Genomic DNA, 14,252 nt, shown 5'->3' with positions numbered 1-14,252 from the left:
TATTTGTGATAAATCAATATTGAACTACAAAGGAAAAAGGACCTCTAATAACAAGAAACTTACCTTATTGTACCAGTAGGGGAAGGACACGGACTAACATCTGTTGGAATATAAAGTCTCAATGGTTCTAATCGTTTTCCAACTGCTTCATTTGTTGGCATTGGTGCTTGCTTGATCACAGATGAATAAATAAGAGCTGAATTTTTTATTTCAGCGCTTTCAAGTCCATCTACCAACAAAGACTCGAATAAAAGTTTAATAGTCGTACTAGGGAATCGCAGTGTACACCTAAAAATGGAAATTATTTTATCCATCAAAATTTGGTTTCTTTCTCAGCAAACACTAAAAATTAGATAATGTTAAACTAAGTCTTGTATAAGCATCTGACTATACTGGCAAAATTAAATAGGCTACTTTCAGGCTTACGGTATGTTTTGGTGAATTTATACTGGTGCCATAATAGGAAGCTTTTACTTATTTTAACATTATTTTTCCAATCAAAGAAACGAAATACTCCACTCTTATTTAAAACAGATCCATAGGCCTATTGAATATTTTCTTACACAAAGTCATCAGTATTTTTATTATTAATATTATTACGCACTGTGATATTCAGCCACCAGAACAAATTTTAATATCTGTCAAAACCCTAATTTAGATTCGAATTCTAATGAGTTGTCTGGGTAAAACTGGCCAGTCTTCATCTCCCCCTAGCTATGTCATGAGCATCCTGTAAAATATTACAACAAAAGGTTTATGGATTAAAAGACCTTGCTATTTTGCAGGAATTCAGATTATGCACACTGCTTGAACTTAGCGACCATTCAAGGGAAGTCATAAAGGGCAGGCTAGTTTATTTGTTGTTGTTTTTTTTTTTAATGTTTCCCCTTTTTGATAGCTTATTATCAAAGACGCCATTTTTACTAGTGTTTCTGTGTTAAGAATGTATTCTAAGCTATATATCAAATTTAATTAAACACTAAATTTGTCTATTGCATACTCGAAGTAAGCCATCACTGCACTCACTTCTCCGGCAATGATCTTTTCCAGATGAGATGGAATATTTTAACTTTCGCTAAATTAAGAAAAAAGACCAATGTTTATACTGCAACAGACAAAGATCAGCCTGAGTAGAGGAGTGACTGCTTACCCTGTCCAAACTACTTCTTTGCAATGTTCATGTTTTGCTTATGCTTTATTGAAAGTGACACATTTAAAAATAGTTTTCTTGAATACAAAAGATAATACTTGTTTTGTAAACAAAAAGAAATCGAAAATATTATAAGACGTTTTTTAATGTCATTGGCAGCCCCTTTCTTCAAAAAAGATAGGAAGTTGCTAGAGGATGTCCAGCGTCGTGCCACTAAGATGGTTACCAACATGAATAAATTTCCATACGAAGAAAGACTACGTCGTTTGAAGCTGCCAACGCTGACATACCGACGGAAAAGGGGTGACATTATTTTAACCAAAAAAATCCTCTCTAAAAATACCCTTCCCGGTCTCTTTGCACAGCCCTTGCATTCTGGTACTAGAGGACATTCTTTGAAGCTCTCCATGCAGCGTCCACGAGTAGACATAGAAGCCACTTCTTCAGCCAAAGAATCATCAATATGTGGAACCAGCTCTCTGAAGAAACAGTTTCTGCTACTTCAATTGACATGTTCAAGTCCCACCTTGATAGGGAATGGCTCTGCCAGGAGTTCCTTTACAATTGGGAAGCTGCAGAGTCCTCCACAAGAGTCTAATCTAACAGTCACAATCTACACCAAACGAATTCTTTTTTTTTTCTCATGGAGCATCACAAGGATGGATAATCCTTATATCGCTCCAAGCTGCGATTTAAGGTAATTTAAGGTAATCACATCATTTGTTATGATGAAGTGAGCATTCAGTAAAGTACAGGCAACCATTTAGTGTTTTATTCTTTAGCTATTTATTCTTTTCTTATTATACTAGAAATAAAAACATGTGTTTACATGAAAATAACGAGTGATTTTAAGATTTGAAGTTGGTAAAATATTACATAAATATGCTTTAAAGAGAATAAGAAGATTTTCAAAAGTAGCTATTCATAACCCCCAAAGTAGAACCATAATTGTTTGTCTTCAATCACCTTGCAACCTACTGGCAGGGGCGCAGATAAAGGGGGAGTGGGCAGGGTCCCCTTAAAGTTCCACAATATTTTGAAAAAAAGTTAGAGTTGCATTGTCTTGAGATAAATCAAAATGGAAGATATATTGTTTGTCTTTAATTGACTTGAGACTTTCAGAGTAAGTAGACAGGGCATAGAGGACCTCAATGAGAGTAGCAAAATCGGAAAGAAGGCTATCCTCTTTCAGTTTGTCTACAGTTTGTTTAAATTTGGTGATTGTACTTTTTCAGGACAAATCAAGCAGATGAGCAAAAAAAAAAATCAAATTTGCTGCACTAAGAATTGATATAAACAATATTTGCCTTCCTCATTAATGTCCCTTCAGCTCAGTTTTATGCAGCTTACAAAGAAATTTTCTTGAAACTTTAAAGTTTCTTTTTGGATCAATATGTGATGTCTTCACTATAACTGTAGATCAAAAAGTGCCCACTTTTTATCTTTATGATCAGAAATTTCCTCACCATCCACACCAATTTCTGAAGGAAAAATACTATTGAAAAAATAATAGACAGAACTAAGGCTTATTGAACATTTTGTCGAAAATTTATTTTGAAATCCAAAATTTTCCTTCCTAAGTATTAGTGCTCATTTTTTTTTTTTTTTTTTTTTTTTTTTTTTTTTTACAATTTGCTATTATTCCTACAATCAATCCAAACAGCAATATACCAATTAAATCTAAAGCAAATGAAATCATTTTAAAAACCTCAAAGTACAAGAAAATTGCATTATCTTGCCTTAAAGGAAAGATAAGTGACTTATGCTGATTTGAACAAGGTTTCTAACTACATAACTTATAAATATAATGGTATTGTTTAGCCAAATAAAACACTGGAGCTAGCATTTTTCAGTCATGCAGAGAGAATCAAAAACAAACTAAAAAAAAAAATCAAACGAGAATATAATTCCTCAGCTTTTCAAGTGAGTAGGAAACTTGCAAAGTGAGATGGGAGACATAAATCACAGTGGCCAGATATAAAGCTACTGAGGTTAAACTTAGAGGGACTAGGAATTGTAACTTAAGTGACAACATGATATACTGGTTGAAAGTTAGTGGGGTTTAGAATCCCAAGGTATTTTTTAGTTTACACTCAAACTACCTACAACCACAAGAGTAAAAAAAAAAAGGAAAAAAAGAAGATGAAAAACAAGACCCAAATCCCTCTAAGAAATATTGTAACAAGTGTGACATGAAGCTGTCCTTGACATAACCTTTACAAAATCTACAAAAACTGTTAGAATTTTTAGTGTAACTTTTTATGTTTCTAGGTTTTTTCCTTCCACCTCCTAGACAAAAGCCTTCTGTGAATGTGGCTGGTGATATTTTTTTTCTAAAATAGACTTCAATTTTATCTAAAACGAACTAAAGAAAAAGGGCATAAGGAAAGATAGCTATATATTTATCATAACAGATCTACAATGAATGAAGGAACCATGTTGGGGGCTGTAGCAATCAACCAAGGGGAAACATACGACAAAGTACAAAAAGATATACTTGGAGAAGGACTTCCCAAATAACGATTTACTGAACAAATCAGGACATTAATTGATAAGCTTCTAGACAGTTGAAGACAAATAGAACCAGAGAGCAAACCCACAGTAAGCTTAACTCGGCTATTTATTATTTCTTTGCATATCACAGCATTAAAACTCACAAAACCACATAGGCTTTTTACTAGTGGACCATAAACAACTGGAATAAACATTTGCTGAAGTTACAAAAGCTTCAACTTAAGTGACTATCAAAATGAAGCTTCAGCTTAAGTGACTATCAAAATGAAGCTTCAGCTTAAGTGACTATCAAAATGTTTTTGCCATTACAAAGTCACCCTTATCATTTCCTAAACCAGTAATCATACATTTCTCACTACTAGGCTATAGCAGCCAAATTCTATACAATACTTGTACTTCTAAACAACATACTTATAAAATCATATGACCATAGACAAGAAAATGAGCATCATGCAAAAATCATGTGGTGCAACTCAGGGCAGCATAGACAACATCCTCCTAGAATCCTGTATCTGGTACATCAGAACAATAAGTAGGTAAGCTGTAATCTCCTCTGCAACTTGCTCAAAAAACTCCTATTCAGCAGAGTAGAAACTGAAAAAAACAGCAATCTACCTAGCAACAAGAGGTAGGAAAATAAGATAGACAGAAGAGTCCCATGCAAGAGATAGGACTTGCACAGACAGAAAAGAGATATAACTTTGTAACTACAAAATCTATATATATAAAAATAAGTTGTCTGTCTGTCAGGTGACGTCATGTTTCTGTGTCGACTGACGTCATGAAGTTAGTTGTCGTCATTTTTGCTATGACGGTGACGTCATTAAAGATATTTAAGACATATATGTTCACGTAGAAATCTATTAATGTTTAAGTTTAAAATGACTGATGAACTTACAATGGCAAAAGCCGATGAAGATGCTCAAAGAGTCTATGCCAAAAAACTTGCTGCTGATAGAGAAAGTCAGAAAAGAAAGCGTGCCGAGGAATCAAAAGAACAGCAAGGAAACAGGCTTGAGGCTAAAGAACGCAAAACCGCGCAGTTAGATGAAGATCCACCTGGACAGCAAGAGTCAAAACATATCAAAACTGAAAATGATAGCAATGATGATTGGATTTGGGATTTTGACTTGGATAAGGTCATCAATGCCTACAAGATTTTAGTTAAAAAAAACAAAGGTTCGGCGATATGTATTTCATAGTGAAGCTGAAAAATAAAGAAGAAAAAGAAAACTGAAAAAAGAAAAAATGTAAAAAACTAAAAAATACTAAAAAGAAAAAACACTCAAAGAGAAATTACAGACCGGGACAGAGGGAATATAAATAATGACCGGGACACTCAAAGAGAAATTACAGACTGGGATACCGGGACACAAATGACGACTGGGACACAGGGAATATAAATGACGACCAGGACACAGATATTTAAGAATATCGTTCAAAGACAAGTTTTTAATTGTAAGAAGACCGTTGAAAGAGAAATTTCTAATTGTAAAATGACTGAAGAACCTACAATGGCAACACCCGAGGAAGCTGCTCAAAACGAATGTATTCAAGCCGAAGTAGCTGAGTTGGTAAAGCGTTATGTTTCAGGTTCTAGGTCCGAGAGGCTCTAGGTTTGAACCTTGGCTTTAGCATTAATACAAAAGAAGAAAAAAACTAAAAAAGGTAAAAACTACAAAAAAATGTTTCTGTGTCAACTGACGTCATGAAGTTAGTTGTCGTCATTTTTGCTATGACGGTGACGTCATTAAAGATATTTAAGACGTATATGTTCACGTAAAAATCTATTAATGTTTAAGTTTAAAATGACTGATGAACTTACAATGGCAAAAGCCAATGAAGATGCTCAAAGAGTCTATGCCAAAAAACTTGCTGCTGATAGAGAAAGTCAGAAAAGAAAGCGTGCCGAGGAATCAAAAGAACAGCAAGGAAACAGGCTTGAGGCTAAAGAACGCAAAACCGCGCAGTTAGATGAAGATACACCTGGACAGCGAGAGTCAAAACATATCAAAACTGAAAATGATAGCAATGATGATTGGGTTTGGGATTTTGACTTGGATAAGGTCATCAATGCCTACCAGATTTTAGTTAAAAAAACAAAGGTTCGGCGATATGTATTTCATAGTGAAGCTGAAAAATAAAGAAGAAAAAGAAAACTGAAAAAAGAAAAAATGTAAAAAACTAAAAAATACTAAAAAGAAAAAACACTAAAAGAGAAATTACAGACCGGGACAGAGGGAATATAAATAATGACCGGGACACTCAAACAGAAATTACAGACTGGGATACCGGGACACAAATGACGACTGGGACACAGGGAATATAAATGACGACCAGGACACAGGTATTTAAGAATATCGTTCAAAGACAAATTTTTAATTGTAAGAAGACCGTTGAAAGAGAAATTTCTAATTGTAAGATCACTGAAGAACCTACAATGGCAACACCCGAGGAAGCTGCTCAAAACGAATTTATTCAAGCCGAAGAAGCTGAGTTGGTAAAGCGTTATGTTTCAGGTTCTAGGTCCGAGAGGCTCCAGGTTTGAACCATGGCTTTAGCATTAATACAAAAGAAGAAAAAAACTAAAAAAGGTAAAAACTACAAAAAAAATGTTTCTGTGTCGACTGACGTCATGAAGTTAGTTGTCGTCATTTTTGCTATGACGGTGACGTCATTAAAGATATTTAAGACATATATGTTCACGTAAAAATCTATTAATGTTTAAGTTTAAAATGACTGATGAACTTACAATGGCAAAATCTGATGAAGATGCTCAAAGAGTTTATGCCAAAAAACTTGCTGCTGATAGAGAAAGTCAGAAAAGAAAGCGTGCCGAGGAATCAAAAGAACAGCAAGGAAACAGGCTTGAGGCTAAAGAACGCAAAACCGCGCAGTTAGATGAAGATCCACCTGGACAGCGAGAGTCAAAACATATCAAAACTGAAAATGATAGCGATGATGATTGGGTTTGGGATTTTGACTTGGAAAAGGTCATCAATGCCTACCAGATTTTAGTTAAAAAAACAAAGGTTCGGCGATATGTATTTCATAGTGAAGCTGAAAAATAAAGAAGAAAAAGAAAACTGAAAAAAGAAAAAATGTAAAAAACTAAAAAATACTAAAAAGAAAAAACACTCAAAGAGAAATTACAGACCGGGACAGAGGGAATATAAATAACGACCGGGACACGCAAAGAGAAATTACAGACTGGGATACCGGGACACAAATGACGACCGGGACACAGGGAATATAAATGACGACCAGGACACAGGTATTTAAGAATATCGTTCAAAGACAAATTTTTAATTGTAAGAAGACCGCTGAAAGAGAAATTTCTAATTGTAAAATGACTGAAGATCCTACAATGGCAACACCCGAGGAAGCTGCTCAAAACGAATGTATTCAAGCCGAAGTAGCTGAGTTGGTAAAGCGTATGTTTCAGGTTCTAGGTCCGAGAGGCTCCAGGTTTGAACCTTGGCTTTAGCATTAATACAAAAGAAGAAAAAAACTAAAAAAGGTAAAAACTACAAAAAAACTAAAAAGAAAATATATATATATATATATTTATATATATATCTATAAATATAAAAATAAGTTTTCTGTCTGTGGATCTGTCGGGTGACGTCATGTTTCTGTGTCGACTGACGTCATGTTTTCGACTGACGAAATTACAGACCGGGACATCGGGACACAAATGACGACCGGGACACCGGCACATAGGGAATATAAATGACGACCGGGACACAAGGAATGTTCGATTAGCAATCACCATCAACAAAGCACCGGGACACAAATGACGACCGGGACACATGGAGTATAAATGACGACCAGGACATAAGTAAAAAAAAATTAAAAACTAAAAAAAAGGTAAAAACTACAAAAAAACCAAAAAGAAAAAAAAACCAAAAAACTAATAAAAACTAAAAAGCTAAAGAAAACTAAAAAAGAAAATAAAATGAAAAATGAAAAAAATGAAAAATAAAGGAGAAAAACAAAACTAAAAAAAAGCACTAACTAAAAAAACTAAAAAAAAAAGGCACTCTTCTTCCAACTCGAATATGAGGAAACAAAGCCAAATCAAAGTGAAACATTTTATCAAAGTGGGCAGCCTCCTAGCCACAGCACCCAGGAAAGTGCTCTAGTAGCCCCCCCCCTTGAACAGCTCTGTATATTACATCTATTTAGGAAAAATCTAGAAGAAAAAAGGTAGGTAATGGTAGATTAGCCAAAATACGAACATGAAGTTAATTTTTGGTGTAACTTATGGTTAGCTTAAATTTGAATCCAAATGTTTGATAAATGATTTTTGATTCCATTTACAGAATCTAACAAATTAAATGATAGAAAAAACAGGTATGTTATTTAAAAATAAAGTGGTGGATAAAACAAAAAAGAAGCAACAAACTTAAAATACTAAGACAATCCAAATATTTTGAGTTGAGATCTAGAAGGATAATCCAGAATATTTTGGCTTCTAGACTCAAAGTCAAAACAATCGAATTCTTTATTATTTAAAGTTGGATGCTTTATGTTGTTTGGTCTTCTGTTTTGTTTTAAAATATGATACCCTATTTCTCTATATTGTCATTTTTTTTTAATTTTACATGTGTTTGAGATCAAGTAATTCCATAACTAGTAAATAAATTTGAAATACAATAGCCAATTGCTGAGCAAATGAACTTTTATGAAGTTATTAACAAAGACAAGGACACTGTCAACCTGATGCAGAGGAAAGAGGGTATTAATGTGCTAAGCTCCAAGATACACACCTTAATTCTCTGCAGTTGTTTGATTCTGATCCCTAAGAACTTTCAAAGATTGAGTCAGCCATATCATGACACCTTACAATGGAATAGTGAAATCCTAGTAGAATTAGTCTACTATGTATAAGATATATAGGTCACTTGATGTAGCTTCTAATACTGATTCTAGATATAGTTACTGCTACTCTTGCATAAGTACCCAAGCTTTCCTAACAGACCCAGATATACTCAAGGTCATATAGAAACTTTCCTGTTTTTTCTTTTCAGATTTACTTTAGTTGACCTTACAAACCACCTGTTGATGACAAATAAACACAAACAAATAATCCAAACCAACAAAATCAGTGAATTTTTTTCATTTAACATAAAGCTATACCTGGTCCCCCTTAGGGAGGGGGATCTGGGAAACAAATTGCGGCCATTACAATCAGTATATTTGTAATATTTTTTAAAAGACACTTAGAGAGGTAGGTGTGTCTTAAATCTAGCATATTAATTGAAAACTGTAGTTTTGTCCTTATTTCTCTTTATCAACAGTTTATTCACAATGCAAAATACTGTCAATTTGAAAAAAAAGATTAAAAAAGATAACAATGGTAAGTTATGGCCCTTCTAAAGGAAATATTATGAAATAAAATACAGTACAAGTTAATAATCAATGAACTTTTTTTCCAAATATGATACTCTCTTTTTGTCAATACATCCCTATCTCCCCTACTGGGCAAAGTATAATTTATACATGTAAAAAACATACCATGGGTAAAATTATGCCATAGCAATGACATTCTGGTAACATTGCACAGTTATGGCTTCTCTGAATAAAACACTCCAAACTTGTTCTATGCTCTTTTCAAATATCATATTTGCTTTTCTGACAATGCACCCCCCCCCCCCTACTGAATGGACTCAGATATAGTCTTAACATATATAAAAAATAAACAGACAACACTAAAACAATGAAACTAATACTTCATAATAAACAGTACGTTTCTAAGAGTTAGATTTAAATGTCTGATTCCATTGTTATCCATATTTTTAAATAAATTTCAAATAATATAAGAATCCAACTGATTTGAATTCTTTGGTATTTAGATAATTATATTGATGAGTTAAGAACACAATTTCTGGTAACAACAACATACAACACCAAACAATGACAAACTATGGAGAAACATAGTATTTAGGCTGTATCTGGGATCCTCAGGGAGGTACATACTGTCAGAAAAGCAAACATGTATATCATATTTGAAAAGAAAATATATTACCATTTTTTGCCCCTGAAATTGGTATACTGACTAATAAAAAAATCTGCAGCTACACATCATCTTGAAACAAATAATCTTTTGCAGAGCTAGCAGCATATTTTTACCTTAAAATACATCTTTTAGCAACTAAGGCTGAAGAACCTATAGAAGTTGCTGTGTAAAGTTGATTTGATATTCATAGTGCAGTTCATAAGTGGATCATTACAATTTATATATATACAAGACAGTTTGGTTCATTGTTGGGTGTCCTTAGATGTATCACTTGGCAGGTGTGTTTGAGGGCTAAATAAGGCAGGTGGCAACTATCAGACCCTGCTCAAAGATACTGGTTTGTTCTAGAAGATCTGTTTATACCAACCTTCAAGAATTAAGTGACTTTGTCAATAAGTTACAGTATACAGAGGTTCCTAGTGGCATAGTTCAGATTGAATGTTCTAAAGCTTTTTAACAAAGTTTGTCACAAGCAGCTTATAATCAATCTGCATGCAGCCAAGCTTAAAGAGAAATCTCTGCTCTGGATCCTTGATTTTCTTCACCTGTGATCTCAGCATGTTTGGCTACTTCATGGTTCTGGTAACCATATTCTTTCTTCTTCAGAACAAGTGAAGTTTTTCAGGGAAGTGTGTTGGGTCCTATACTGTTTAATGCCTTTTTTGATGATGCTCTTTCTACTATTAGCAATAAACTAGTACTTTATGCCAATGATTTGCAACTTCTTGGACCAACTTCCTCATGTGAAGATCACCCCCTTTTATAGAATAATCTTGATCTGCCAGGTCAATGGGCTGAAGCTTCTTGAATTTAATGTTTCCAAGTGCCATTTGGTTCACTTTGGCAAAAGAAACCTTGCTCCTTTTATTTTCTTTCTGTCTATACAATCTCTTCTGTAAATGATGAGTTGGACCCTAGGATTACTTAAGACCATATATTAAATTTAGTACAACATGCTAAAAAGTCTGCTGCTGGTGATAATTCATCACTGTGGTTGATCAGGCACATCCTTTCCATCCCCAATATTCATAATTCTTTATACTAAGACTATTTAGCCCAATATGCAAGTTCGAATGTCATAGCCTCTCTATATTGTAAGGAAAACATATCACTAAAATGCTATCTGACATGCAAGAATACTCTTACTCCACTAGACTATCTAAACTCAAGCTAAAACCTTGTATACAGGAGAGGAGATGACACCATTCTAGCCTACAAACTGATTAAAGACAACACTCTTTCAGCATTATTTCCTGTTGTTGGTGCTGATTTAAGAGCCAGAGGTCACTAGTTGAAACTTGTGAAGCTGTCTACCCAAACCATAGTTGGCATTCAATCTTTTCCCTCAATAAGTGTCAGGTTATTTTCAAAGAAAAGATGCTAAGCAAATAAAAACAGTACCATCAGATCTCTTATTTTATGACCTTTCCAAATATCATGGTAAATTGCTTGATACTGTACCCTTTTCCCTGATGGTCACAGATACAGCCCTAATAATATATTTCTCTGTTAGTTGAATGTCATAATACTTCACAGATCTTTTGTTCCTGCAGTCTTATATTAATGAAGTTAAATTTTTCCTGAGTGAAAACAATGTTCTTCAATTAAGCAGAAGATCTATTTTGCAAGATTTCAATTTTATAACACAGATGTTTTTCAAGGTCATCAAAGGTCAGGGCCCTCTAGAGAGAGAATGAGTGGAGGTAGGTACTTCAAAATACCTTCCCAAAACATACTTTAGCCTGTAGACCTATCCCTGAAAGTTTCATTTTCCTAACCTAACCCTTTTAAGACATAACCCTAACCCCATTTAAAGACATAAAACAAAAACACAGAAATACATTACAGTACTTGTGTCTAGTAGTCACCACACTTAAATTCTGTCAGGAAGTGAAGTTTAGTTAATGCTAATGAAATAAAACAAAATATGATGAAAATATGACACTTTAAGAGCAAAATTATGAAAATTACATTTTCACCTATACTTTGCATATTGACATGGAAGCCAACTTGTTTCATACATGGCCTAGTTGTACACTTCCAAAAAGTGTCTTCACTGAAAGAGTATAAAGTCAAGCAGTGTCTATTGACACACTGTTTTGTTTTGGACAGTATCCCCTTATCCTAGAAAAGTATAATTGCATCTTCTTTAGTCCTTGGCAAATCCCAAATTTTCATTTTAATAACCATGGTCAGATGCTATTTCCTATCAACACAGATTGCAAACTGAATGAATTCCTATGGTCTGAAAAACTGGTTATAACATTAGCATAAACCAAACTTCACTTCTTGACAGAACTAGAGTGAGTTGGCTGTAAGACACAAGTACATACATTACTTAATGCTATAGGCCTAGCTATTCAAGATTATCAAGGTGGATATACTGTAACTAAAACAAATATTTTGTTAAGAATGGGTGTTGATTAGAGAATTAGACAATACATAGCTTTTTGTTTTATAGTGTCTCCTTGAGATGAATCATAATTCTTTAGGTTTAACAAAATATCAGCAAAGTTTTTTACATAGCCTAGGGCTATACCTGGCCTAACTAGGGGAGCTATGACACAATTGTAACAGTTAGCAACCATTACAGGATAGTGATGAATGTGAAACTGAATGGTAGGACTAGGCCTACAAATAGCCTACTTTCTGTTATTAAAATTCTTTGTTCAGAAGATTGGGACTGAGGAGGACCATGTCTATCTGTTTTGGCCTCAGGAAGCTTGGTGCTGCAGCAAATTGATAGTTGGCTAATAGCAGCATGCATAAGCATATTAGCCTACTATAGATTCAACCCTATTTGTTTTTTCCTATCTTTTTTGACAATTATAAAATTTCTTGACATTTATCTTGCATCTATGATTAGACAGTTATCAAGAAAAGTACCAACAAACCTTCTAGAAAGCTGAATTGCTGGAGCTGACTTTCTCTGAAACACACCATCAACAAAAATTCCATTCTTTCCACTGCAGTGTAAATAAAAATAGGGTTTTTCATACATAATTTCTAAATGTTTCCTTGAAATAAAACTGGAGTTGCCCATACTAATATCAACACCACCCCTTGAGGAATTTCTTCCAATGGTAACTCTATTCTGTCTCATATAAAACTCAAATTCTTTTCCTTCAATTTTGGCAATAGGCAGTGCAGCATCCCCATTCCATTGCATTTTACCATTGTTTTGTTTCATTCTCACAGACCAACAATCATTTTCACTATCATCCATATTCTATTTTCAAACGGAAGTCAATTCTAGCCACAGTTTGTAAACAAACCACTAGTGGCGGCATCAGTTTTTCTGTGAAAACATTTTAATAGTTTGACGTCATTGAAAACTATGGAATTTTAGGTTGCGTCATCATTTTACTTTGGTTGTTATTGCTGTCAAGCTTTTCGAACCATCGTCGATAAGATAAAATCTTTTATTGACATTTTTAACTCGCTCCAAACTACGATTTAGGTAATTAAAGCTAAAAATGAAATCGTTTTGTGCACTAAATTCAAATTTGATTATTTAACACAAACGCCTTAGAATACAAGAAACCCTAAACAATGTTATTAAGCAATCTTCATGTGTAAATTCTCTTTAGTCAGAATGCACCTTATTTTAGATATTAAGCCAGTAAAAGATGGTATATGTGTTTTAATTCACTAACGAGTAAAAATTTGAGATAGATATTTTGTTTACCGTAGTTGGAAGGTCTAGTAGCTATATCTTTGGGGATGAGAATCCTTCCACAGATCCTCAGGCAAAGGCTGCAAGTTTTGCAATCCCCCATTCTTTACATATAGAACTTGTTATTGGAAAAGGGGGCATTTTGATCCATTGCACCAAAAACAGCTAAAGGTATTAAAGTGAGCCTTTCAGGAAACATTGAGAGGGTGTTGGAGTAAATCAAAATGCAATCTGTGCAATCCAGTTGTCAAAAGGACGTATCTCAGGTAAAGCTCAGGTATTAAGTCGGAACTTTCAGGGAAGGATTAGGAGGATTATCAACAGGGGCGTAATTTCGTCAAAATCCTAGAGAGGTCAAAATTAAAGTCAATTTTCAGAGTTAGTGTAAATTGAAAATGACTAAGTAAAAATGGAAAATTAGCCAAATAGTATCGTAAAGGTAAAGGTATACTAAAGAAAACTGATTTGTTTCTGAGTATGCTTGATTTGTGCAGTTTTATCTTAGTTTTGACAAAGTTTTTGAATACGCTAAATTTCAGCTTGGGGGTACAGTCATCCTCTGTCCCATAGTAAATTAAGCCCCTGATGAGCAATTCACTAAAAGGCAATATACACACAATACTACTACAACCAATGCAATCCTTTCTATTGCGTCTAATAATAAGGCTACGGGTACTAAGGTGAAAATTGAGGGGGAAAGTTAAACTAAATCAAAACACACTGGGTTGTCAAAAAACTGTACCAATAATATCTGAGGAGCAGCAAAAAGTACTAAGTTGAAACTTTCGGGTCATGGCGAGGAAGGTGTTAAACTGATCAAAAGGCAACACGTACATATTACTGCTGATATTGTCCTACTATTGCCACTACTAATACTAATACTGCTACTG

General features: G+C 34.2%; 1 protein-coding gene across 1 annotated transcript in view; it reads right to left on the bottom strand.

The window, feature by feature from the left end:
- LOC136027243 (forkhead box protein K1-like) overlaps positions 1–12,973 on the bottom strand; it is a 69,924-nt gene extending 56,951 nt beyond the window's left edge. The window contains exons 1-2 of the mRNA XM_065704317.1: positions 12,581–12,973; positions 64–288 (exon numbers count right to left, since the gene is read on the bottom strand). Of these exons, the coding sequence (XP_065560389.1) occupies positions 64–288; positions 12,581–12,912 (557 nt within the window). The 5' untranslated portion in view covers positions 12,913–12,973. The remainder of the gene's footprint in view (positions 1–63; positions 289–12,580) is intronic.
- Between the last annotated feature and the right edge of the window lie 1,279 nt (positions 12,974–14,252).

Source organism: Artemia franciscana, chromosome 1 (assembly GCF_032884065.1).
Source record: "Artemia franciscana chromosome 1, ASM3288406v1, whole genome shotgun sequence".
Taxonomy (NCBI): domain Eukaryota; kingdom Metazoa; phylum Arthropoda; class Branchiopoda; order Anostraca; family Artemiidae; genus Artemia; species Artemia franciscana.
This window is presented reverse-complemented; position numbering and strand designations above follow the sequence as displayed.